The 25233-nt window shown below is 47.3% G+C and overlaps 8 protein-coding genes across 8 annotated transcripts; 6 read left to right on the top strand and 2 right to left on the bottom strand.

Annotated features, from left to right (window-relative positions):
• Positions 1-344: 344 nt before the first annotated feature.
• On the top strand, positions 345-1751 carry GGS22DRAFT_74017 (uncharacterized protein). Its single transcript, XM_047967971.1, has one exon. It carries the CDS (start codon positions 493-495, stop codon positions 1570-1572), a length of 1080 nt encoding a protein of 359 aa, XP_047815196.1. The 5' UTR covers positions 345-492; the 3' UTR covers positions 1573-1751.
• Positions 1752-2593: 842 nt separating this feature from the next.
• On the top strand, positions 2594-4348 carry GGS22DRAFT_192451 (gamma-glutamyltranspeptidase; the record flags this gene model as incomplete). The annotated part of the gene is made up of 2 exons (XM_047965266.1): positions 2594-2964; positions 3025-4348. The coding sequence occupies 2 exons, from the start codon at positions 2594-2596 to the stop codon at positions 4346-4348; spliced, it is 1695 nt and encodes a 564-aa protein (XP_047815195.1).
• A 124-nt stretch (positions 4349-4472) lies between these two features.
• On the bottom strand, positions 4473-5579 carry GGS22DRAFT_74009 (class I glutamine amidotransferase-like protein). The gene has a single exon (XM_047967970.1). It carries the CDS (start codon positions 5295-5297, stop codon positions 4599-4601), a length of 699 nt encoding a protein of 232 aa, XP_047815194.1. The 5' UTR covers positions 5298-5579; the 3' UTR covers positions 4473-4598.
• Positions 5580-6585: 1006 nt separating this feature from the next.
• Positions 6586-7642, top strand: GGS22DRAFT_192449 (NAD(P)-binding protein; the record flags this gene model as incomplete). Its single annotated transcript, XM_047965265.1, has 3 exons — positions 6586-6658; positions 6737-7357; positions 7428-7642. 3 exons carry the CDS (start codon positions 6586-6588, stop codon positions 7640-7642), a joined length of 909 nt encoding a protein of 302 aa, XP_047815193.1.
• A 215-nt stretch (positions 7643-7857) lies between these two features.
• GGS22DRAFT_73995 (MFS general substrate transporter) lies at positions 7858-10177 on the top strand. Its single transcript, XM_047967969.1, has 4 exons — positions 7858-8443; positions 8513-8860; positions 8914-9054; positions 9110-10177. Exons 1-4 carry the CDS (start codon positions 8073-8075, stop codon positions 9942-9944), a joined length of 1695 nt encoding a protein of 564 aa, XP_047815192.1. The 5' UTR covers positions 7858-8072; the 3' UTR covers positions 9945-10177.
• Positions 10178-10210: 33 nt separating this feature from the next.
• Positions 10211-11946, bottom strand: GGS22DRAFT_172992 (Cloroperoxidase). The gene is made up of 4 exons (XM_047962857.1): positions 11229-11946; positions 10932-11172; positions 10601-10872; positions 10211-10541 (listed from the first exon to the last, which is right to left on the bottom strand). Exons 1-4 carry the CDS (start codon positions 11329-11331, stop codon positions 10378-10380), a joined length of 780 nt encoding a protein of 259 aa, XP_047815191.1. The 5' UTR covers positions 11332-11946; the 3' UTR covers positions 10211-10377.
• Positions 11947-15596: 3650 nt separating this feature from the next.
• On the top strand, positions 15597-17183 carry GGS22DRAFT_192446 (uncharacterized protein; the record flags this gene model as incomplete). The annotated part of the gene is made up of 1 exon (XM_047965264.1): positions 15597-17183. One exon carries the CDS (start codon positions 15597-15599, stop codon positions 17181-17183), a length of 1587 nt encoding a protein of 528 aa, XP_047815190.1.
• Positions 17184-18107: 924 nt separating this feature from the next.
• GGS22DRAFT_73977 (MFS general substrate transporter) lies at positions 18108-20600 on the top strand. The gene is made up of 3 exons (XM_047967968.1): positions 18108-19223; positions 19351-19788; positions 19883-20600. The coding sequence occupies exons 1-3, from the start codon at positions 18371-18373 to the stop codon at positions 20446-20448; spliced, it is 1857 nt and encodes a 618-aa protein (XP_047815189.1). The 5' UTR covers positions 18108-18370; the 3' UTR covers positions 20449-20600.
• Positions 20601-25233: the final 4633 nt, after the last annotated feature.

Below are 25233 nucleotides of genomic sequence, written 5' to 3'. Positions count from 1 at the left end.
CCTACCAACCGAAGGATCATGCATCTTATTCCTGAGGTTAAATTTAAGCTTAAACATGATGTGACTCTATCTTAATCAGGGGATGAGATATGATTGGGAGAACATATGAAAGTTTGTGACTCAACAGTATTTTTTGTTAAAAAATGAAAGAGGCATTTATTACGAAATCAAGAAATACAATACTCTATAAACGCCTGAAGAGGTACCTACTAGGTACTGATCTTGAAGGCTGCCTGCATGATGACAGCACTTGCAGGATATTGTCACTGTACGAATTTTATGATTTGTATTTTATTTTCTCTATGCCGGTACCCCACGTGTTCAATGCTTCTTCTCCCCCTTCTCTCAAAACCGCGTAAATCATCGGTCTACAATATAGACCATTTCCTTTAAAAATTGTTCAATCCTACTGGAAAGTACGGGGAATTTAATCACAACCCGATTTTATTTCGCAATTTCGTTCCATTATAAACAGACCAACCTCACCTGGGCATGGAGCAGTCACAGAATGGCAAGGAGGGCAAGCCTGCTGAGGCAGACCAGCCATATCAACTCCAACAGATCCTGCGACATATCGACGAACTCACGGAAGAAACACTCTCATTGAATAACACCATTGTGCAATCACAGCATGCCGCTGTTCCCGACGACAGCTCTGCTAAATCCCAATCAGAACTACTTGGGAAGTTCAAAGACCTAATGGTTGCGATTCAGAGCAAGACATCCAAGGCAGTCCATGAAGTCGAAACAAAGCTAAGGCCTAATTTCCAGACCGCAAATAGCCATGACATTGCCGATGCATCATTGGAGCCCCTGGTCGGAGTTGGTGCAGAGAGTGAACTGAATCGAATACTAGGCCGCGCGCTCCTTGGTAGCAAGCAGAGCTACAAGCTTCGCAATCATATGACTGGCATTCCGAGCCCTCACCTAATCGTCAATGATGATACTACCACGCTGCCAGCTATGAACCCCGGAGATCCGTTTGTGATCCTGCAACCTACATTGCGGAACGTGTGGGTGGTTCAGCATGCCTACGCGAGACTACAGAAGTATAAGGAAAAGCTGATTAGAGAATACCTTGCCTCCACGGATCCTAGCATTGGATCAAGTCGCAAGTTCACACGCGAGTACTATGAAGACCTTAGCTTGGCCAATCTGCCCTCGAAGAACAAGCTCGGAAACTTGCTTGACGTCAAACGCTCATCGTACAATGAAACAACCCATGACATGATAGTCATCCTTCTATTCCTAAATTCCGATGGCAGTCCTCAGTACGTAGAGGCAGTAACAGAGGAGAACGTCATTCCGGATGGAGAGCTTGATAAAAGTTCTTACCTGGTGTTGCCTGTCGCCGAAGCAAGTATCAAGAAGTTGTATGACACATACAGATCTCTCCGAAAAACAACCTCATGGCAACGCCGAGCAGTTAAGGATAAGGAATTCGCCGCCAGTTTACCGGTGGATGCGATGGACGAACTAGAGAAGCAGTTCGAGAACGGCAGTAGCGAGACACCCGATCAAGAAAATGGTGGTAATAGAAAGAAACGTCGTCGGATGTTAGATGATGAATGAGTTTCGTCCGGGCGATTTAAGCTGTTAAGCACTGCCAGAGTTTGAGGGATCTAACCCTGCTAACTCTAAAGGAGTAACGCTTCAGTCCCTCCATTGACCAGTAATATGGTCTCGACAACTTAGATAGTACATAGCTCTACTTTATCAAAATTACCAATATGCAATGGAATTTCCCGTCCGCGTTTTTTGAAGCGTGGATACCCCGACACGCGTTGTTATCTCGAAGTTATTCTTTTCTCGACTTGATCGGAAATTATTACACTCAACAACGACTAAAAAAAGTGAGATAGTGCAAGGACATGGTAGCTATTGCGTCAATGGCTTGTTAGTGGGTCGGCTTGCCAAGTGCGGGTGGCTTGTTTCCTTAATGGGACAGCCATATGATATCGCAAACACCCCTGATCTCGCGAAAAATCACCTTGATGTGTACGAAGGATTTAGAGAAGTTGCCCATCATGCTCTCAGCTTCCGGGATATGACTGCCTCGTGCGGGAAGCGGGGCATGAACGAAGGTTATCCCCGGGATAACGGGATAATATTTGTAGAGTACGAAGAGGAAAGTACGAAGCGAAAGACTGACTGTCGCAGCGTAGAACACGGGGTAAGCACGACATTGAGAAACCGAACGTGGACGGCAATTAAATGCGCGTCGGGGGAGGTGCGGGGTTCTCGAGAGGCAGTTGCATTCTGGGTACCAAGTATAGGCCTAAAGGGCAAGAAAGAAAGCAAACAAGGAATAAAATTAGGAATACTAGAAAGAACATATTTTACCTTCTAGAAATTTAGGGATCTCAGCCTCTCCTCAATTTCGAGGATCGCGTTGCCCTACCTGGGTTTCTCTCGGTCAAGGACTGGGCTAATGCAATCTAGCTGACCAGGTTGCAATCCTTGGTCAGATAACGCATCACCGAGAGTCTTACAAATATAAAGACCCCGGGACTGCAGTTTAATTACTGGGTGTCTTTGTTAGGTATTGTCGGCATTCCGTTACACAGGCAGAATACCCCATGCCACCAGCGCCATGCCGTCCTTCACACATATCGCAGCGGCTGCTTTGCAGCTAAGCTCCTTGATACGCCCCAGCTTCGCTGTACCAACGAAAGGAGAACCCAAGCTAGGCGCCGTCGCATCTGAAAATGCCATTTGTTCCAAGATCGGAACCGATCTACTCAAGACTGGTGGAAATGCGGCCGATGCTTTGGTTGGCACTGTACTATGTGTCGGAGTTACTGGCATGTATCACAGCGGCATTGGTGGTGGTGGCTTCATGCTTGTGCGTGGCTGCGACGGGAAGTACGAATTTATCGATTTCCGAGAGACCGCCCCGGCTGCTGCGTTCGAGGAGATGTATAATAACAACACCAATCTAAGCTTATACGGTGGTTTGGCAAGGTAAATAAATTGGTCGAATCAGACACCTGATAATGGAGCGGATGGCTAACGACGCCGCAGTGGTGTTCCCGGAGAGCTTCGAGGGTTGGAATATCTGCACAAAAACTATGGGAAATTGCCATGGGCTAAGGTGGTAACGCCGGCTGTGAAGGTTGCTCGAGAGGGCTTCGTGGTGTCGGAAGATCTCGTCCGTTACATGAATTCTGTAACGCCAAATGCTAATTTCCTCACGAATGATCCGGCGTGGGCAATTGACTTTGCTCCGAACGGCACCAGAGTCCAACTTGGCGAGACGATGACGCGAAAACGGTACGCCGACACGTTAGAGACCATCGCCAAAGAGGGCGCAGATGCTTTTTACACTGGTGCCATTGCTCAGGCAACCATCGCTGCGTTATCAAAGGCCAACGGAACGATGACCCTTGAAGACCTGAAAAACTATACGGTCGCTATCCGACAGCCTGCTAAGATCAACTATAGAGGCTACAAGCTTACAAGTGTTAGTGCGCCATCAAGTGGCGCAGTGGCACTTAGTGCTCTGAAAATCGTCGAAGGTTATGAAGGATTCGGCGATCCTGCCCAGATCAATTTAACGGCTCACAGGCTAGACGAGGCCATGAAGTTTGCGTACGGACAACGAGCCAAACTCGGCGACCCCTCCTTCGTTGATGGTCTCGAAAAATACCAGACTGAAATGGTCTCCGAAGCGACTGCCGCTGAAGTCCGCTCGAAGATTTTCGATTTTTCTACGCAGAGCAATATATCGTATTACGATCCAGAAGGTCTAGAGAGTCTCGAAACTCCGGGCACCAGTCACATCGTTGCTGCTGATCACACTGGGCTGGCTATTAGCATTACAACGACAGTTAACTTACTATTCGGATCCCAGCTTATCGTCCCCGAGACAGGCGTTATCATGAATGATGAGATGAACGACTTCTCCATCCCGAATTCCTCCAACGCATTCGGTTATATACCAAGCCCGGAGAATTACATCCGTCCAGGCAAGCGCCCGTTGTCTTCAATCTCGGGAACCATTGTCGAGTCAGCCGACGGGAAACTGTACTTCGTCATCGGATCTGCCGGTGGTAGCCGTATCATTACGGCGACTATCCATAACATCCACCACGTCCTTGATCAGAACTTAACGACAGCTGAGGCCCTCGCGCAACCGCGATTCCACGACCAGCTTGTCCCCACCCAAGTTTCCTTCGAGTATGCGTATGACAACAGCACTGTCGCATACCTGAAGTCTTTGGGACACAATGTCACTTGGGTCGCACCCGGTGGAAGTACTGCCCAAGGTTTGCGACTACTACCTAACGGGACGTTTGAAGCGGCTGGAGAGCCGCGACAACGCAACTCAGGTGGCTTCGCCGTATGATAAGTTTTTCGTACCAACTAAAAACTTCATTAGCGATCTTCTCGTAGGATATAAAGCGATTCTAGGTTACTTACCTTTTATATAACAACTTAATCCAATTGATTAATACTTTACCTACCTACCATCAATCCAACACCAAGAAAGTTCGAATGATTATTTCACATCTCTGACAGTTAACAGGACATGATGCACCAATAGGTATAGATATAAACTAATAGAAGCCGAGCAGTAAGCCCCAATTCCACCAAATCTACGTTAACCCATAATACGCAGCAAACGGATCTTCCGTTTGATTCAATGCATTCCACTCCAACTGCACGCGCATACTCTCGCTCTCATTCTTCCCATACAAATGCTCGATCCAGCTCAACGTCATATCCGTCCCGGCACTAACCCCAGACGACGTCCATACGTTCCCATCCACAACCCACCGCGCCTTAGCGATCCAATTCACATCCTCGGCATGCTCAACCGATTTCACCCAGTTGAACGCGGCCTTATTTGTCGTCGCGTTGCGGCCTGCGATTTTCCCCGTGCGCGCGAGCAGAGACGCGCCCGTGCACACCGTCATCATGTACGCGAGGCCCGGGTCGTCGAAGCGGGAGCTAAGCCAATCCACGTGTGCCCGCGTGCCGTTGACATCGCGGACCCCGGCGCCCCCGGGGACGATTATCACGTCGAGGGGAGGCGCGGTGGCGAAGGTATGCGTGGGCAGCACAAATTGTGTGAAGTTCGGCGACGCGGACGAGGCTAGCATCCCTCCCGCTACTCCGTTAACGATGGTGCGGTCGATGCTCACGGGGGAGAGGTCATTTGATATGAGCGAGAGCGTCATGTTATGTTTAATAGAGACGAGATTGAGCACGTTCAGAGGCCCGAAGACGTCTAGGGCCGTGAAGGCCGGGAAGAGCATGTACCCGATGCGGAGGGGGGCTGTGATGTTCACCATGATTGACGAGTTGGCTTGGATGCGAGATGAGGTGAGTTGAGGTGGAAACTACCTTGTTACACGATAACTACGGCATCCCTTGCAATATATATGTACGCGCGCGAACACTAGTGTTGCTCATCGCGGTTACCCAATGCTTTGGTCGTTAGGTAATGTGAGGCGTCAAGGGTGTTTATCTGATGTTCCTGCAGGGTTCGTATGTCGAATCCTGCTCCTTCGCCAATCACTTTTTTATATAATTTGAGCAAGTATTTTCTTGTTTAGGTAGCTCTTTACTGCGGATAGGATGGTATTAATTAGCTAATCAATTGCCCTAGATACTAACCATGTTCAATTTCAAGTAGGGACGATCTGGGCTGACTAGAAGGTGCCATAACAGTGATTGTCCAGTTTCAAGGTTACCAGGATAACGAAACAACGAAACAGTGTCCAAATCAACTATCGTACTAACATATAAGAATCTAGAATTCAAATGCATATAGTATGTTAATTCACAACCTCTTTCAAAATATTTTCTCTGAAAAATACCTAACCTGGAACATCACCATCAATGCCAAAGCAGAATAAGCTAGTTCTAAGCTTACGACGTTTGGACGAGCACTCCTACAGTCTAGGGTTTATGAAACATTCTCATCTTGGCCGCCCCAACATTGCCAACATCTTTTCCGCGATGCGCGAAGCCTACCTGTGAAAAGGGGTAGGCTGACCAACCGAGAAACTCAGTAGCCTCTAGGTACCTAATTGTTCCTAATATAGGAGGTGCTTAGTACCTACTTGTGGAGGACGTGATTGAAAATTGAAAATACCTTGATCAATCCAGTTCAATGTCATACTTTACGCACTTATGCAGGACTAACAGAATCAGGGTTGTTTCTTCCAAAATGAGGTGAAGTTCTAGATTCGAACTGTTGATTGATATATCGTGTTTATGTAGGTAGTCAGTATCCCGATCACTATCAATGCATCCGGTGGTCGCAACAGGTATCACAAGCTACCTATTGTTGGCGACGAATTGGAGTCGGAGTTGGAGAGAAACCTTTATTCATAAAATACCTACTGTTAATAGTATACCCAGGTCCTGGCTATTGTGGTTGCTAAGCAGATGAATGAATCCGAACTTGATCCCGACAAGATACGACTTAAGTAAACATGTTCAAACTCTCTTCTAGAAATGCATTCTTTCATAACATTCGAATGACCCCTCTGAAGGGACTGTCTTCATCATTCTTCGTGGCGATTAGCCCCTCACGAAATCGGATTCCCCTCACAAGCACACGTCAAATACATTATGCGGCTCGGAATACCACGCTTCCCCAACTACGGGGTCAGAGGACTTCAATCCTTCTTCTCACAAAAAGATCGTTTGCTATAGAGAGAAGAACATGTAACTGAGCCCAAGAGAATGCTCATCTCATTCGAATCCTGCTAACGCCAACTAGTGGCAGACGACATTCCCCCAAGGCCATCGAGGTCTCTTGAGGGGAAAGTCGCCATTGTGGCTGGAGCAGGATGTGAAGGCGACGGCCTCGGTAACGGCCGAGCTATCTCGATCCTGTTAGCCGAAGACGGCGCTTCAGTGATTTGTGCCGACCTGAATCCCACATGGGCTGAGAATACTAGTTCCATGATCCGCTCAGAAGGCAAAGGGGACAGTATCAGCTGCCAGGCAGATGTCACGAAACCTACTGACTGCCAGAATGTGGTTGATGCGGCACTATCCAAGTTTGGCCGAATCGATATCCTCGTTAACAATGTAGGAATTATGGGCGCTAGGGGCACAGCAACGGAGTTCGACTTGGATCAATGGCGTCGTGGGCTCGAAATCAACGTCACGAGTATGGCGAATATGGTTAAGGTTGTCGTCCCTGAGATGCGCAAGAACGACGAGTCTTTAGGTCAGATTCGTGGAAGTATTGTCAACATGGGCTCGGTTGCTGGATTAGTAGGGGGCACTCCCCATTTGCTGTACCCAACGAGCAAAGGGGCCGTTCTGAATATGACCCGTGCAATGGCGGCACATCATGCATCTGATGGTATTCGCGTAAATTGCGTTTGTCCGGGTAGGTGAACGCCCGCTAACAATTACCCCTTTATAAATGTGGCTACTGTTCTAGTGGCTAATCTGAATAGGTATGCTCTACACGCCCATGATGTATTCGAAAGGCATGAGTCCGGAGACTCGGGCAGCGAGAAGAAACCGAAGTCTCTTGCGAACGGAAGGTAACGCATGGGACTGTGCAACGGCTGTTAGGTTTCTAGCTAGCGAGCAGGCTCGTTGGATCACGGGTATGGTTCTCACAGTCGACGCCGGTGCTACTGCCGTATCAGCCATCGAGCTTGTGTGAAAGGTGTTATCGTTTTTTTTTCTGGGTTGAAATTATTGTAACCCCTTAACTGGTATATCGTCTACTTCGATAGATTATCGCCGACTCGGTACGTGATCCAGTATAAGAAGTATGGATGGATGCAAAACTGACGCACAATTACTCGGCGCGTTTGCTATTCCCCGTAATTCCCACCGCGTAATCCGGTAGCGGACTACCCATCGCGTCACCGCCTGAATATTCTGTGATGCATACCCGGAGACACCCCGCTCAGATGCTTTTCAAGCAACGAAATCGGAATATAGAATTTTCATTGACCAATTCGAACCAGGCATCAGAAACTCATACGTATCTCTTAAAACCCCCCTCGAAACTGTCTCGTCGAAAACCTGAATGGTCGTGAATGTTGAGCATAAATTCGTGAAATAAATCTGATCAACACTTGTTTATAATGTCTTTGCACGCCTTGATACACCACGAACTAACACCGGGCACTAGCTCCCTCGCAGGGCCGTCCGCAATTAGTCCAGAGAATGTAATTTCTAGGGTATCAGAAGAGAAGGTCGATCGTACAATTTATAATGTCGAGCTTCAGACACCTCAGCCTCCGATACCATCGCCCGAAGAGATCCAAAGAGTATTCGATGTTGCTCCATTGAATGTTACCAACAAACGCCGCCGGCTAGCCATCACGACACTTATCGTTGCTTGTAACCTCATGCAAATGATTTGCAACATGATGGGTGTAGCCGGGGGATTGATAGTCAGCAAGCGACTCGGCGTCTCTGGTGTCCATGCTAACTGGGTTGGCGCATCTTACCCGTACGTAAAACCTTTACTCGATAGTAGTACATACCTACCTATCTAGTAGTAGTCGTTGACATGTAAAAGTCTTACGCAAGGAACCTTCGTTCTCATCAGCGGCCGCTTCGGTGCCGTGTACGGACATAAAAATATGCTGCTTGTAGGGAGTCTCATCCTCATCGTATTTACATTAGTATGCGGATTCAGCAACAATTTCGTAGCCTTCAACGTCATGCGTGCGATGTCCGGCATTGGAGGCGCTTTCATTATGCCGAACGCCGTCGCCATGATCGGGATTACCAATCCGCCCGGCTTCGCAAGGAACCTAAGCTTAGCCTTCTTCGGCGCGTCTGCCCCTATAGGCGGCTGGTTAGGTGCCCTCGTCACTGGAGGGTTTCTCGAGAGCACGCCCTTCGCTTGGCTGTTCGTATTCATGTAAGTGCATCACATAGGAGAGAGATCGACCGGCCACTGATGTCTATTGATAGTGCAACTATGAGCTTGATAGTCACGGTAGCATTGTGGGCGCTTCTCCCGCGCGAAGTGCCAGTAGACCCCAAAGGGAAGATTGACTGGATCGGCTCTTTTCTTGCCCTCGGCGGTTTGATCGTCTTCAACGTCGTATGGAAGTGAGCGACCCAACTCGATATATGTGACCATAATTAACCTAATCATCTTCCGTAGTCAAGCGCCTGCCGTTGGATGGTCGAGCCCTATGGTCATAGCCACACTTATCGTCTCCGTCTCTCTGTTCGTCGGATATTACATCTGGGAACACTATTTCGCATCGGATCCAATCATGCCACTAAGCATCTTCAAAGCTCCGTCCTTTACGCCGTTGATATTTGTAGTGTTATTAAACTTTATGGCTGCGGGTAGCTTGTTCTGGTATACCGTCCTCTGGCTACAGGAGATTCGTCATTGGACGCCGATGCAATTCGCGGTAGGTTGGACACCCTTCGGTCTCGGTGGTGCTGCAGCTACGTTTCTTGCTGCCTATTTGATCCCGCGGGTACCGGCACAATGGATCTTGGCTATGGGCTCCTCTTGTATGTTGGTCGCTAGCATTCTCATTGCCACAATGCCGGAGCAACAAACCTATTGGTCCCAAGTTTTCCCGAGCACTATTATGTCCGCCTTGTCGCCCGACTTGACCTATACCGCTGCTCAAATTATTGCCAGCAACTCGGTCAGTCGGAAGCAACAAGGCGTCGCGGGGTCTCTGATAGGATCTTTGCTTCTGTATGGCACCAGTCTCGGTCTCGGGTTCGCATCGACCGTCGAGGCAGAGGTGGGCAAGGGTCGTGACAAGGTGGTAGGGTATCGAGGAGCATTGTATTTCACCGTAGCCCTCTGCGCCGCTTCGCTTATCCTAGATATATGCTTTGTAAGATTAGTCCAGGACAACCGCGAAGGTTGGGAGGATCCAGCGGACGCAGATCCAGCTGATGAGGTCATAGCGCCAGTGGCAACGGGAACGGAGCTGCGAGAATTGCAGCCACATCTAGAACAGCGCTGAAATGGGCGTCGAGCCACCCCCTGAATTGAGAGACAAGCCAAAATTCTTTTTTGTTATTTACAATTTTACATAGGAAGATGTCAGATTGTATTCTATAACCTCGATAACTACACTATTTTACCTACTCCATAGTCATTTTTATTTCGTCTCGTCGACGATAATGAATTTCTTAACACCGCTAACTCAGCGAGCTGTACCACATGCAGATGTCCGCGATGGCGTCACAAATGAGCATATTCCACGCATTCTGTTAAAGCATATGAAAAGTCTATTAATGTTTCTCCGATATGGACTAGTCTAAATTTCCATATGAATTTTGGCTGAGAAGCGTTTGAATTGAAGAATATGTGCGTGCCCCTCGAACCTCGATTATGTCCAACATATACGACTATAGTTATACAAGTCACCGACTTCAATAGCCACTAGCAAGTGCTTAATGGAAAGGACAGCGGGCAGCTGAACGCTTGCTGACTTTGCCGGGCGATTGAGGGAAATGTTGGGCGTCGACGATCTCGACCATCATATCGCTAAGGTCGTCTGCTACAAAAGTTTCCTTAGGCTTCGCAAATCCTAGATCATAAGGCAAGCGCTCGTTTACTAATGATCACGAATTGTTAGTTTCCATGTGGATTTAGAGCTCTAATTTGGAGTCTTACCGAAAAGATATTCTACCCAGCTCTTAGGAACTGTGCCAGACTTCTTATCTCCGAGTATACCGATGTAAGCAGCCGTTTCGCCAATGCTGAAAGCGGAGCCCAGGTCGGATAACGAATATTCAGGATTCGTAAGGTTAGAAGTCATAAGACGAGCCACACGAGCATTGGCTGCCATTTGTATGGTAATCGTGTCCCCGGTCCAGTACGACTTTGTTTGGTTAAAGACGGCCTCATTAAAGACATCGGCAGGTCCAAAATAAGAGTCTTGACGGCTGCGAATTTTAATGTTAGTGGACTGGCGGTTGCATAGCACGTATTAATATCAACTAACCTCAAGCTACCATCGTGTTCTAAAATGTTGTGGCGACTAAGATGATCCAAGTCGAAATACGTTGAATTAGGTGTTGGGTTAGTCGTCAACGCGAAGTTGAAAAGCTCCTCAGACAGTGGCTGGTCTATGTTCAGGGCGGTTCCAAGAGCAGATATTGTCTTGTTGACCGTGATTCCCTTGCCATCATGTGGCAAGAAACCATGATTAGCTAAGGTGTTCAGCATAGGGCATGGTGCGCGAACTGTGAAATATTAGCTTTGCTTTAGAACAAGTTATTTCGAAGTTATACCAGCATACCATCGTTGGGACCAGGAGCTACCCATGCGGCAGTACTTGAAGGTGCCGAATAGACTGTCGACGAGCCGAAGGCTACGACGATGGGAAGATACACAGACTTCATTTTCAACTATTTTCGGACGAAATTGTCTAGTAGCTTGCAGTGAGACGAGTAAACAAGTGTAACGTCTAGATACGATACCTATCTTCGGCAGCAAGTATATATATCAGTCTCTATAGAATGAGCCGGCCTTGAATTAGACCGGCTGTCATCTGAATCACTCGGGCTAATGTTGACGGGATAATACTTCAGTCATCTTGAAGTGAATCGCCGCGTCATTGTCATAAGGTAAAAGCCACGGTGCTATGCATAATACCACCTCTAAATGCACCATCCGTCTGGCACAGTCCAATGCGGGCGATAAGTCATCAGGGGTACCCCAGACGGCGAAGCCTACCGGAATTCGAATCGAACAACTGAGCCTCGAAATCCCCACCAAGTGCGAGCCTGCCAGTGATGAACAGGAATCGGCCTTCTTTACAAGAGACCAGGGCGACGCGACCTGCAGTGCCGAACATGTGGCGAAGTAATCATCGTGAGTCTGATAGGTCGGTTGAAGGATGAATTGCCGAAGAAATACCATAAGGAAATATGGCCCTATTCCGATTGGATCGAGAAATCCTTCGACTGATTCCTTGAAACTTCTTAGCGAATGACCATGAACTCATTAGAAATACGGATCGAGCTCAGACATGCGGAAGAAACGACCAAGGATTCTCGGAGAGCGTGAAAGCCGAAATCTCCGTATGTTCAGTGCGGCTGAATTAACCACCAGCAACAACTATTAGGTAGCAGGATATCTTTAACCATTTCGGTTCCGATCGGGTAACATCTTAAGCTTATCGTCGTAACGGCTTCGATTGCCGGCTTATTTCCTAACTTAATCTATGAGTTGTCATGCTCGTGTTCTCACATAGATTCCTTCGCAGCAAAATCCCAAACAAAAGTACGGTCCGGCTTAGCTCTTACACGTTCTCATCATTTCCTCTGCGCCTCCCTAGCAGCCCAGTTCAGCTGTGCTTATGGCATAACGTTGCGCAGTCGATCGCAATCTTCTCCTATAGAATTCAGCTCAGTAAATAATCGGTAATAGCGTGATGCTGTTTTGTCAACACAAACACTTCGATTTTGTTTACTACACCACAAAAGACACTTGCATTAGTTATGTAGAATCCACATTTGATCCAGTGATCATCTATTAATGATCTAACTGTTACCAGAAACATGAATCGAAATCCTTGCCTCGGCCACGTGGCAGGGGATCCTTCCTACCTTCTAGATGATTTGATTTAGCTGTTTATGTAGCTCCCTAAACGAATCGTCCTATGCGCCCTTCCTCCAATGATGAGTACGGAAGATGAGATGACTAAATCCGGATTCAAGGTTGAACCATGACTGTTTCCTGCAGCTCTCTTTCAAAAAGGACGCAGTAGTTCGCTCTTATACCTGGACCAATCTCTACGTATCTATTATCATTAAGTAGGTGCTTCAATTAGTAAAAGTCGCCCACTGAAGAAAACTCAACGAGCACTCCTCTACGAGTAACAAAGCTTTAAATACTAGGTAGGTAGGTATCCATCTCTCATGATTCATTATGATCAAAAAACTCAACTCCGAATGCATTGGGAAATAACGAGGGTCGCCAAGCTTCCACACGAGAAACATTCTTAAGCCGTATCCCGGATAAGTGTTGTGACTTCGAAACCGATCGAATAATAAGAGTGATTTCGGATGATAATGCATGGATGGTATGCCTAATTCAACTTAGACGATTGGCAACCACAACGAGTGGCTACAGTTTCATCCACAGTGTGATAAATATCTCAAATCCTACTTCTCCTTCGAAGCCTGGCGGGTTTTTACGACGCATTCATGCGTCAGCGGAGGATTACTGAGAAAGGGTTACTCCAATACCAGGTTAAACTATCCGACAAAAGCATTCAGCACCAAGAAATAGGCCATGATATCATGGTCTTGTACAATGTCCCTGACCGTGATAAGTTGGTCAAGAATAGGTAGGCACCTATATAATCGCGAGCTAAATCGTTTTTGGTATGCTACTCGTCCGTTGATTAATTGGAACTTTGTTGCACTGCCACCTACCTATACAATGGCTGCCCCTTTTTGTCTCCGACGAACTCGGTATTGTTGAAATCCATTATCAGATACCTAACCAGGAGGTATCTAGCAGCTATTACCGGAACTTGAGTATTTGCCTAACTACCTACAGAAACCACAGAAACTACAATCACTTGCTTCTTATCATGTTTGAGTAGGTAAGCTTAGATGAATTTACTAAAATGTGATATCCCTTTATACCACTAGGTAGATGAATTACCCCGAGGAGACCGCAGATATTATAACGCCACGTATACCGTTAAATCCTAACTCCGACAACATCAATAGTGATATGGAGTCAATACCCAACTCTGAGCTTTCATTGATGACGAGGCTTCTCATTAAAGTGCGGTGGGTATATTTGAAATATAGAGAAAGCTGAAGCTTTGCAGGAAAGGCAATAAATGATGGAACGAGCGACGAACATGAATCTTGGGGATATTATTTTGCTCATCATGACAGTTCAGTCTGAAAGTCAATTCAGCGATGCGTATAGGTACCGATGACAATTTCCTCCAAGCTCTATCCTTACCCGTCAAAGCTTCAATCTCGCAGGTCTACAAGTAGGTAGCGAAATAGCTGCCATCATGAATTGCGATTAAATGGCTAATTTGTCTCTATTCTCTATCTACATGGCTCTACTCTGAATGATTTTCATCGCCGTCGAAGCTCAGTCTGCCATATTTGAAGTTTGATAGCATAATCCAGCTTTTAGATAGATACGGGACAAGTAGTATCTAAAACTTCCATTCAAATATATCAAATTAAATAAGGAGTAGCTCGATTACGGATTTTCGAACATGAGATTTAACGTCGGAAAGACCACAGTTACTTCCCACGAAGATTCGTCGTGTAGATGCCTAGGTAATCCAAAGCGCAGTCCCATGCAGGTATAGCTTACCTCTTTTACCTACTAGGTACCTACCTACCTACCTACCTATTTAAGCCTTATCTTTTACTTATCACGAACATTGCTGTCGCCTTACATCCTCCTTTTCAAAGTTGTAGTGGGGTTACTAGAAATATACAAACTACAGAAGTTTACTTAGTATCCAGGGATATCACTATACAGTACTAAATATATCGGTTATAATTAACGCTATCGTCAACAAAAAGTACCCAGTAGTCCGTCCATAATGTGGATAGGGGCGAAAGTAATGCAAACTTTCCTTTTACTCCAATAATGAAAGGATACAGAAATTCGTAGTGTCATTATCTTCGGAATTAAGCCGTATTCAGGGCAATTACATAGGTAGAGGTCCATGAGACTTGTACAAAAGATCCGTTTGAATAGGTGAGTTGTGGTAGAGTTACCTACGTACTAGGTAGGTACATAATAGGTGTCTAAACGTCCCCCTATTTAAAAGATAGGTATATAAAGTTTCAAGGCTTCGCTATTCACCTCAATCCCCCATGGATAACATGGCGCCTTGCGCTGTCCTATTAATAATAGAACTGTAGCTGCTTCACACTGATAAATAGGTAGGTACCTAGCTAATCACTGTTGTATTTATTATATCTATGTACCTACCTACCTACCTAGGTAGTGCTTTTCACGATTCACTTTGTAGGTACCCAGATACTTGTCAATAAATTAAAGGATATCCAGGGAATAAATTTCGACTGCAAAGAGTCTCGAAATGGCTATTAAGATACGACATAGTAAGTACGCAAATATTGATACAGACTGTGTGTAGGTACATGACTGACAGGGCAGATAACGACGGCGACTCTGCAGATGGGCGACAGGTACCACAACTCCGTCAAGTCAGTTCATCAAAGAAGCCAAACATACTGAGAACCGACCACTTGCTATTGCTATCGTCCATTCTCCCTACTCATCTCTCTGCTAGATATCTACCATGATATCAAATTACCTCGTACATAATTCTAGGTTGGTGCTCAAAATATTCACGCATCCAAAACAACATTTTTCTCCTAACCATCTACTCATCCATTCTTCCAGTCTCTCTTTGAATCAAACGCGCGGTAAACAAACAGCTGCACCATTGATCCATTTACTACCTCAGAAAGAGCATCTTTTCTGAGAGTATGCTTCGAAGCACACTCGTCTTTTCCTTCGAATTAGTAACTTTCACTTTTTTTCACCGTTGAACCACCTCCAGCCATTCATTTCTCGGCATCACACGTTCTAATACACATACACGTACACGTCGACTGCTGGCCAATGTCAAAGGAACTTCTCCGTTATGGCAAGTACTAGACTTGATAGAGAGGGAGGGGGGTCTGTTGGCGGAGAATCTACCATCCACACTACTCACAATGAATCCAGCTCTATTGATGCAGGTACTGGTGAGGTCGAGAGCCCATACTACGAACCTTGGATCCTCACAAAGATGAAAGTCCAGAGGCTTTTCGGGGGGCCGTGGCCACATGGTCCTCTGGTTGAATTCCTAGGTCAAGGTAGCCATAACAGAGTATTCGGCGTCACATATATTGCTAAGAATCCTGGTATGTTTAACTCAGCTCCACGTTGCTGTGTTATTCGCATTCCCAAGTCGAAAGAAGTCGCACAAAACAGCGTGGCAGTCCTCAATTATCTAAAGAAAACAACTAGCTTTCCTGTCCCCAGAGTCATAGTCTACAATCCCACAACCAATAACGCGATCGGATATCCTTATGTGGTAACCACTCGAATTCAAGGTATCTCCCTAAGTGAAGCCATCAAGCGAGGTATCAACCACGAGCAGATGTTGTGCATCGCTAAGGAACTAGGCTGTTTCTACAAAGGGATGATCTCTATCAAAAGCAAACATGCAGGACTTATTCTTTCCAGCGAGGACGGACCCCTCTCAGACACCTTTGCCCGAATCCTGCCACTCGGAGCACACGAAGGTGAACCTATCAAGGAGTATGATTCTTCTTATGGCAAGACTTCATCAGGACCATTCGTGGTACATGACCCTCCTAATCTCCGATGCGCGGAGATTATGCATCGATCTATATTATCATGCAGATGGCGTGACAGCGATGAAGATCAGGGCTACGAAAGATCGTTTTGGAAGAAGATTGCGGCCATTTATGGTGAAATGGATACCGGCGGCCTGTTTTCCGGCAACGACATATGCCTCACTCATGCGACTTTGTGTGCAAGCAATATCATGGTTGACAATATCAACTCTACGATTAGTACCGTGACTGGGATTGTAGGATGGAACAAAACTCTCTTCTTGCCGCGATTCTTGGCTGCTGAGCCTCCGATGTTCCTGTGGAATCCTGTTTCACCTACTCGATGGATGTCCAGCTATGACAAGTTGGAAGCCGAACTTCAGACTTTCGGTGGTTTGACCGTAGCGCCCGCGACACCGCAGAGAGCTGAGTTAAAGCAGGCTTTCGAGAAATACGCAGGGGAGAGTTACACGTCCTTGCCTTTCACCAAGGAGGGCTTCTTGGCCGGTCGCATGTTACAAGCCACCTTCCTCGAGGCTGATGATTTCCTGTTGTTTACCGTGACACTGCAGAAATATATCGACGTATGGTATGGAAAGGGAGTCCCCTCTACGCAGACTACGAAAGGCGATGACACGGCAGACGAGGCTACGGAGGGTAAGCCTATGGGAAATAAGAAGACTATGGAGGATATCCAACAGAGAGATGGATTAACCCTTAAGACCAACGAAGCGACCGATAATGTTGCTTACGGTGAATCGACCAGCAACCCGACCAACCAGCCGATGAGCCAGCCGACCAACCAACCGACTTCAACCCCCAAGAAGATCCGTATAAAGGTTAAGCAGGGAGAAGATACAACGGAGGACGGCCAAGGAGATGGTTAGGCATTCTAGCAATGCAAAATCATAAGTAGCAATCGACCAGCCAGCAACACTACCAGGAGAGAATGATCGAAATTCGGCACGAACAACTTAACTAATCACAACGAAGTAAGTACTACTATCAATTGATCAACCACGAAACTCTAGAAAATTGCATTCTAAATGATGTCAAGATCGCTATCGCCTATAACTCGGATGGCCCTCGAAAGACGCGTCTGTGGAACTCTTTAATCCGCCTAGGATCCTTAAAATTCTCGCATGACCCGATAGCAAAAGAACCGAAGATATTGATGGAAATGTTGGTGGTGAAAGAAGCACGAGTACCTAGGCAGTGTGGAGTGGCCGTATGGGTCGGAAAGCAAGGGGTTGAGGAAGGACTGTGACTTTGCAAAACTTTTTTGGAAGATGGTGACGAAAAAAAAAGGGGTGAAGGGAAAGGAACTGTAATTCGTCTGAAGGAGCATTTGGCTCCTAGGTAGGTAGGATGATTTATCCTATCGAATGACAAATGGTATAACATCCACATGATACTTGAGGTATCCGTCTGATAATTTAATCGTGTTAGCTGCAGACAGCTTAAAAACCATCGGTACAGTATCGTTGCGGCGCCAATACCCCATGCATCGTGCCATGGATGTGATAGTGAGGTGGGTATGCAACCCATGATTCAACAGCTGGGGAATATTTGGAGAATGCCTGACTGCAACTGTGTATTTTCATTTTCTCCCAATTCTCCAAATCCCAATTCCCCAATGGAACATCGTCAATTCGTGATAAATGATTATCTTCGAATTGGCCAACCAAGATATCAGCGCTCCGTTGATGGCCCGCGATGGGTTTCATTTTCCTGTCAAACACTCAACTTCCCAGCCATTCACGACCAAATTTCTGACGTGTGAAGCGGGAACCATCCACCGTAACCGTATCTCTAATGCAGGGTGGACTGATAGAACGTCCGGCTAGCCTCCGATGCCAGTCGAACTCTGCTCCACCAGAAGTCCGATCGCGAACCCAAGAAAAAAAAAGTTAAAAGACCCCATAAAAACCCAATGGTGTTGCCACCGAGCGAGATAAAAAACCGACCTAGGTACGCGAAGGTCAAGTTAGTCTAAAGGAACTAGTTCTCTGTTAAATACCTAGGTGAGAAGAGGTGAGCAGAAAACAACCTACCTATAAGGTATACCAAAACCATGGAGCACGACCCAGCGCGCTCCCTCGCAGACGTGGGCTTCTACCCCGAATCTGCCCCAGAAACCCCATACCTAGGCCTAGACACCAGCGCCTTCCCCTCAGGCGTCGCCTCCCCAGACCCGCTCCTAACCCCGTCCAACAACAACAATGACTATTTCCCACTGGACCGCACGGCGCTGGCCCAAGCCCTCGGTCAGAACCGGGACAGCAGCAGCCAGCTCTCGATCCGGATGCAGACGCGGGACATCACGGACCGCACTCACCACGACGATGACGATGACGAGGTGCTCCCGGACTTAATGCTAGAACTCAGCGCTATTCGAAGCCGGACCCGCAGCGCCGTCGCCGCAGGCCGGATCCCCGACATAGAATCCGGGAGTAGCACCCCGGTGCGCACAAAGGGTCGTTCACAAGGCGTACCGCCCGAACTGCCCAATTTCGCCGCGGAGGTAATCTTCGTGCTGGTATGCACGGCAGGCCAATTCATCTTCGCGCTGACGTACGGACACGCCAACGTAGCGCAGTTGCAGCTACGCACCGCTTTGGGACTGCCCGCAACGCAGATCCCGTGGGTTTTAGGGTCAGGGCTGTTAGCCAGTGGACTGTCAGTGATAGTCGCGGGGTCGTTGGCGGATTTAGCAGCGCCGAAGCCGTTGATGGTGGGCGCGTTTATTTGGAGCGCTGTGTGGCATGCGGTTGCCGCTGCGGCGCTTTCGCCTAGGCTTAAGGTGCTGTTTTTTGTTGCGCGCGCTATGCAGGGGCTTTCCCAGGGCGTGCTGGTTTCGGCTTCGATGAGTATTTTGGGGCGGGTTTATAAGCCGGGTGTGCGCAAGACGAGGGTGTTTTCGTTGAGTATGTGGTGCTTTTCTTACTGCATTTTCCGTCTATAACACGGCTTGGACGGTGCTGTTTCCAAATTTTAACAGCCCCTAAGGGCTCTGGATTTTAGGCGGCTTTGAGTGCTAACTCTGGATTATAGTGGCGGCTGGTGCCCCTTTCGGGTTCTCTATAGGCTGCCTTCACGGGGGCGCACTGAGTAGTCGTCTACCATGGCTTTTTGGTAGCACGGCCATCTTTCTCGGCGTTGTCGCTATAGCCGCGCACATGACGCTACCAGATCTAAGTCCCGCAAAAGACAGTCATGATGTAGATGCGCCCTCACTGCGACAGTTCGACTATGTCGGTGCTTTACTCTCGTCTACAGGTTGCGGTCTTGTGCTTTTCGGGTTGACACAGGGTTCGTCTGCTAATTGGAACCCTTACACGTACTCGCTTATCATTGCGGGTGTCCTGATGTTTGTCGCATTCGCTTTCGTCGAGCGCAGCTTGGAAAGACCACTGATCCCAAACGGTCTCTGGAAGACGCCGGGATTTGCAGCGCTGCTCGTGGCGTATTTCCTCGGATTTGGGGGTTTCAGTAAGTGTTCCATCTCTATATGATAACCTTGAGTATCACCCATAGTGATAATAAAAATGAAAAAAAATAGAGTGTTAACAACCCTTTTTCTTAGCTGGAGCGTGGCAATTTTACGCCGTCCAATTTTGGCAAAGGTATCAGGGCGCGACACCAATAACCGTAGCCCTCTACATCTTACCCAATGGAATCGTCGGCGTATTGGCGGCGTATATCGTGTCTAAAACACTACACATATTTCCGGGACACTGGATTTTCATAGCTAGCATGATCGCTTTTGCTATAGGACCAGCTTTCTTCCTCCCTCAAACACCAGACACATCCTACTGGGCTTTATCGTTCCCAGGAGTGGCGCTTGCGACGTTCGGCCCGGACATGAGCTTTGCCGCAGCGGCCATCTTCATCACATCTAGCGTACCGCGGTCCTACCAAGGGTCCGCCGGCGCCCTGTTGGTTACGGTGCAGAATCTGACATCAGCCATCATGACGTCGATCTCTGACTCGATCGGCGTCAAGGTTGATCAGTTGCCTTCGGGTGAGATCGGACTCGCGGGGCTGAAAGCCATCTGGTGGTTTGGTCTTGCCTCCGCGCTGACGGGAGCCGTGATCACGGCTACCTTCGTAAGAATTCCGAAGGCAGAAGAGAAGGAGCATGTGCAGTAATGAACCTTGCTTAAAAGGATTGATTTGGGTAGTGTAACATCGGCGATTCAGGGTGGTTATTATAGAAGGGGATATAGTTACGGACGAGGTACTCGGTGGTAATGAGGGTATACGCAAAATCCATGGATGTGGGGTATGATGAGTTAAAAGAGGTTAGGTAATGAACAACACTTGGGATGTTCTGGGGGGTTTAGACGGATAGGATCATTCAATATTCGTGATATAATAGATGGATAGGTAGGAATCGGCTCCAATCGGACGTCTTATTCGTATTCTCAATCCAATTGCTACCTAGAATTGGAAATGGGTACACTTCAAGACGACAACTGTACGCTGTATGTAGGACTTCTAGCAGCCTGCCCGTTTAGGAAGTTTGCGACGCTGCAGCCCAATAAAAGAGAGTCCTGCAGATCCCTATCACATTAGTACCTGTTAGGGTTTCCATACGCTGTAGTTGCTTGTAGCTATAGGGCCTATAAATAAAATACTAGTAGGTAAAGATGGACGTAATTAATGTAACTCGCAAAATCAGCCAAAATAGGTATTGAGAAAGAATACCTGGTAAACGTATCTGTGTCTTTTCATGTAGCAGTATATCTATCTCATCTTGATGGGTTGAAACTGATATTCCCTTTGACGCTGGGTACTGGGTCTTGACCCCTAATAATTCTTGAGCGGTTATGGCCATGCCGACTAACAGCGATTTAGGTACTGGCCCCCAACGGAAGGGAGACGAATCCGAGCACAGCCCCCCTAAAATAATGGATTCTAGGTATGGACCTATCTTTAGCAAAAGTGCCACTCACTGTTAATTACCTAATGTGTAGAAAATTGTCTTCGCTGTGATCATAGGTCTACTTCGTTGGCGGTGTGTAGTACCAACGCGAATACTCGTCTAACGATGTCGGCCACAAGTAATTTGACGCAGATCGAGTCGTGGGACATGCGCATTTTGTGGCCTCTATTTACTCTAAACGTCGTTGATGCTGTACGTCCGGAGCTAACTGAAACCTGCGGTGCTGCTTTCGTTTGTTCATGCCGAGATTCTGACTGGGCTGCTTGGTATCGCGACTTTAGTTGAGGTTACCTAGTTTTCTTGACTACTTCGTCATCTCATAAGCATCGTGTAGCTTCTCGGAATCCATCGAAATACACAGACGTGTATCGTGACGGAGTGATATGTATGTACTCGCATTGGTAACACTTATTTTAAGAACCATAGCTGTGCTCATCGGGTATTACATGAAACACCACGATGCTTGTTTGAACCTCGAAGATCGTCTAGTAAAAGGTCTTAGGGTGTATCGAATTCATTTTGGATCTATGTAATTACCGCGAGATGATAACGAGTGAAAACGGATTTGCGCGCATATCATAGCCAGTATGGCATGGCGACGGATTGGGCGTTTCAGTTGCCAAGATTCTAGACTTGAGCTGTTTCAACATCCTCGTTGCGGCTGAGAAGATCTTGTTCGAACTACTAAAGAGACTTTCATTAGGTAGAGATCAGAGATCAAATGCTTAATAGCCCTTGGCGGCTTGGTAGAAACGGAGTTCTGAAAACGGGAAGATCGGTTTCTTGGTATGTTGGTATTAGAGGCGACGAATCGCATCGAGGACCTGGATAGCCGCATTCCCTTTACCAAGTTCTATTACCGGTAGGGCAGCGCTAATGATATTGCCGTGTTCCAAGTTATTATCCCGTACACTATGCGGGTGACCTCTTGGGTACGGTGTCACGTCTTGAACTCACTAGAACCAATCAGCCCTACGCATTAATATTCCTGACGAAGCCTTCGTGCTGCGAGCCGCGCATTGCTAGTAATCTGTCTACTAGGTGGCTAGTGAGCTTGATGATATCATCAACCAAGATTCCTAAGCTTGATAGAACCGTTAGAGTTTAGTATGAAAAGCCGGATGCTGTAGCTAAAGTAATGTCGTGATCCGCAATGATGAAATAGACAGTTGAACCTTTGAAATACAGAAGTGGATAGCACCTAAAGAAAGCTGAAGGGCTATCTGAAAATAGAGTTGCATGTTAGGTAGCGTTATGGGGTGGGTTGTTAGTCACTTCTAGGGCTGTTATTACCCACAATATCTCACTGCAATCCACCTGTCGTAAACAGCAACCTATCAACTACCAGTAATGCACTAACCGTTTACGGGTAATAAAGCTTAACTAATGCGGGTGTTAATGCAACCATTCCCTGATCTTTCTCCTTTGCTGCGCCTCCTTTTGCGCCTCTCGAAACTCGGAGCCCTTTCCCATCCTTTCACCCTTTCACCCACGACCACGAAACTGTCACATCTCGGGAAAAACGGCAGCGGTTTATGTAGGGTCACAAATACAGCGCATTCGTGCCTAGCAAGACCTGCAGACCTACAGACCTAGGTCTGGAATAAATCATTAGCGAAGGACCACGCAATGCGATGCAGATCTGAGTCGGGTGCTTCGTCATCGTCCTAATAAATTTTTATTTGGCTGATGTGGTACATCCTACTTTTCACTTTTCATTCTTCATTCTTACCTTTATCCTTCTCTTCGAACCATATTGTATTATACCTAATACTACTTCGTACATATTAAGTTTATCCTATCCTCGGGAGTTAGAGCTGGTTAGCAGCAGGAACTACAATCTCATCCCTTGGCATCAGAATTGGCGACTTGGCAGCTAGGCTTAGCACTCAGCTGAGGTGTCCACCACGAGCATTGCACGAGTGAAATCGTCCAACCGCCCGGCTCTTTTTTAAGCTACTTCCTAATTCAAGCTCATAGTCACCTACTGTACCTTGTAGTAGGTTGCCTAAGTATCTTGGCATCCGGGCTGGTCCTGGGGTTGTTGGATCCGATAGTTTACCTGTTTCAGACTATTCCACTATTATTTCATTCACACCTATTCTGTACTTACTTACTTAACTTACCTATTAACCTCTTTGTTCCTTTCCTTCCGTAACCTAACGGCGACTTCTCTAATTTCTTTATTACCTATCCATCCTCGCCTCATATCATATCTTATTGTTCCTCTTGTTCTCCTTTTCTTTTTTTCGTTAATACTAAGCCCAAAAGATAATCGCAAGATCATCAAGCCGCGTCATCATACCGAGACCCTGGACGGTTAACTTCCCCGGCGATCTACGAAAAAAAAGGTCTTGGCTGAGATTTCCACCGGGTACCTACATCTCGTCATCAAACGAGCCAAGAACGCGATTTCAAGCCACTTAATACTCTACACCACTACCTCAGACCCGAATTATGAGAACTATCGCAACGCTCGCGACGGGCGCCTTAGTCGCGTCTGTCGCCCAAGCACAGGTCGTTCAATGGGACATCGCGAGGAGGCAAACAGGTCCTAAGTTAACAAGACGAGCTGGCACATTTACGGAAGTCATCACGAATGAGAAACTTAGAGGAGGCTATTTTGCCTCATGTTCAGTCGGAACACCTGCCCAAAACCTAACCTTACAACTAGATACAGGTTCGAGTGATATTTGGGTACCCTCGAGTTCTGCAAGTGTGTGCTCGCAAACTTCTTCCAGTAGCGATGGCTGCAGTCTCGGATCTTGTAAGTTACAACCAGACGAGAGAACAGCGAGAAATGGATCGGAGAGCGCATGATCGCTAACCTATGTTTATTATAGTCGACGAGAGCGCATCCAGTTCGACAACGGTCGTAGGCGCAAATCAATTCAGTATTTCGTATGTTGACGGTAGTCATTCTAAGGGCGACTACATCACGGAGACCTTCGAGATCGGTGGTGCTAAGTTGACTAATTTGACTATGGGTCTTGGTGTCTCTACGGATATCCCTTATGGACTCGTCGGCGTCGGATATACTCTGAATGAAGCTATCATCGGCACCACTCACTCTAGCTCATCCCAATACGACAATCTTCCCAAATTAATGCAGAAGCAAGGTCTGATTGCTACCAATGCGTATAGCTTGTGGCTTAACGACCTAGACGCAAGTACTGGTAGCATTCTGTTTGGTGGAATCGACACGGAAAAGTACCGCGGTGATCTTACGCGTATCGACGTACAGAAGGACTCCTCGTCAAACGCCTTTACGTCCTTCATCGTTTCTATGACGTCCGTCCAGGCAACATCCTCCTCAGGCACCGATACGCTTACTTCCACGACGTTCCCTATTCCCGTCGTCCTTGATTCTGGCACCACCTTCAGTTACGTGCCGACCGACTTGGCTCTGCAGATGTGGAATGAGGTCGGAGCTGAGTACTATAGCCAGGTAGGACTCGCGCTCCTCCCTTGCAGCATGGAGAACAGCGCAGGTCATTTCTCGTTCGGTTTCGGTGGTTCTGGAGGCCCCGTTATCAACATTACGATGGATGAACTGGTTCTGCCCCTTACTACTGGTGGATCCGTGCAATTCCCCAGCGGTCCCAACAAGGGCCAAGATGCTTGCCAATTCGGCATTCAAAATTTCAGCAGCGACAGTACGACATACCTTCTAGGCGACACCTTCATGCGATCGGCTTACGTCGTGTACGACTTAGTCAACAACCAAATCGGAATTGCGCCTACAGATTTCAACGCCACCAAGAGTAACGTCATTGCGTTCGCCAGTGAAGGTGCTCAGATCCCATCCGCCACTGCTGCGCCCAACCAAGCCTCAGTCTCCCAGTCGGCCTCTTCCACGTCAGGGTCATTAGGCGCGAGCGGCGGCTTCTTGAACGACAAATCATCCGATGGCTCTTCGCTGCCACCCGCCCTCGACTGGTCTAGGATAGCAGTCATGGGTGCTAGCATGGGCCTCGTGTTAGTTGGGA

The sequence above is a fragment of the Annulohypoxylon maeteangense genome (genome assembly GCF_022496945.1).
Source record: "Annulohypoxylon maeteangense strain CBS 123835 unplaced genomic scaffold GGS22scaffold_20, whole genome shotgun sequence".
NCBI classification, from domain to species: Eukaryota; Fungi; Ascomycota; class Sordariomycetes; order Xylariales; family Hypoxylaceae; genus Annulohypoxylon; species Annulohypoxylon maeteangense.
Note: the sequence above shows the minus strand (reverse complement) of the source record. Positions and strands in the feature narration are given on the sequence as shown.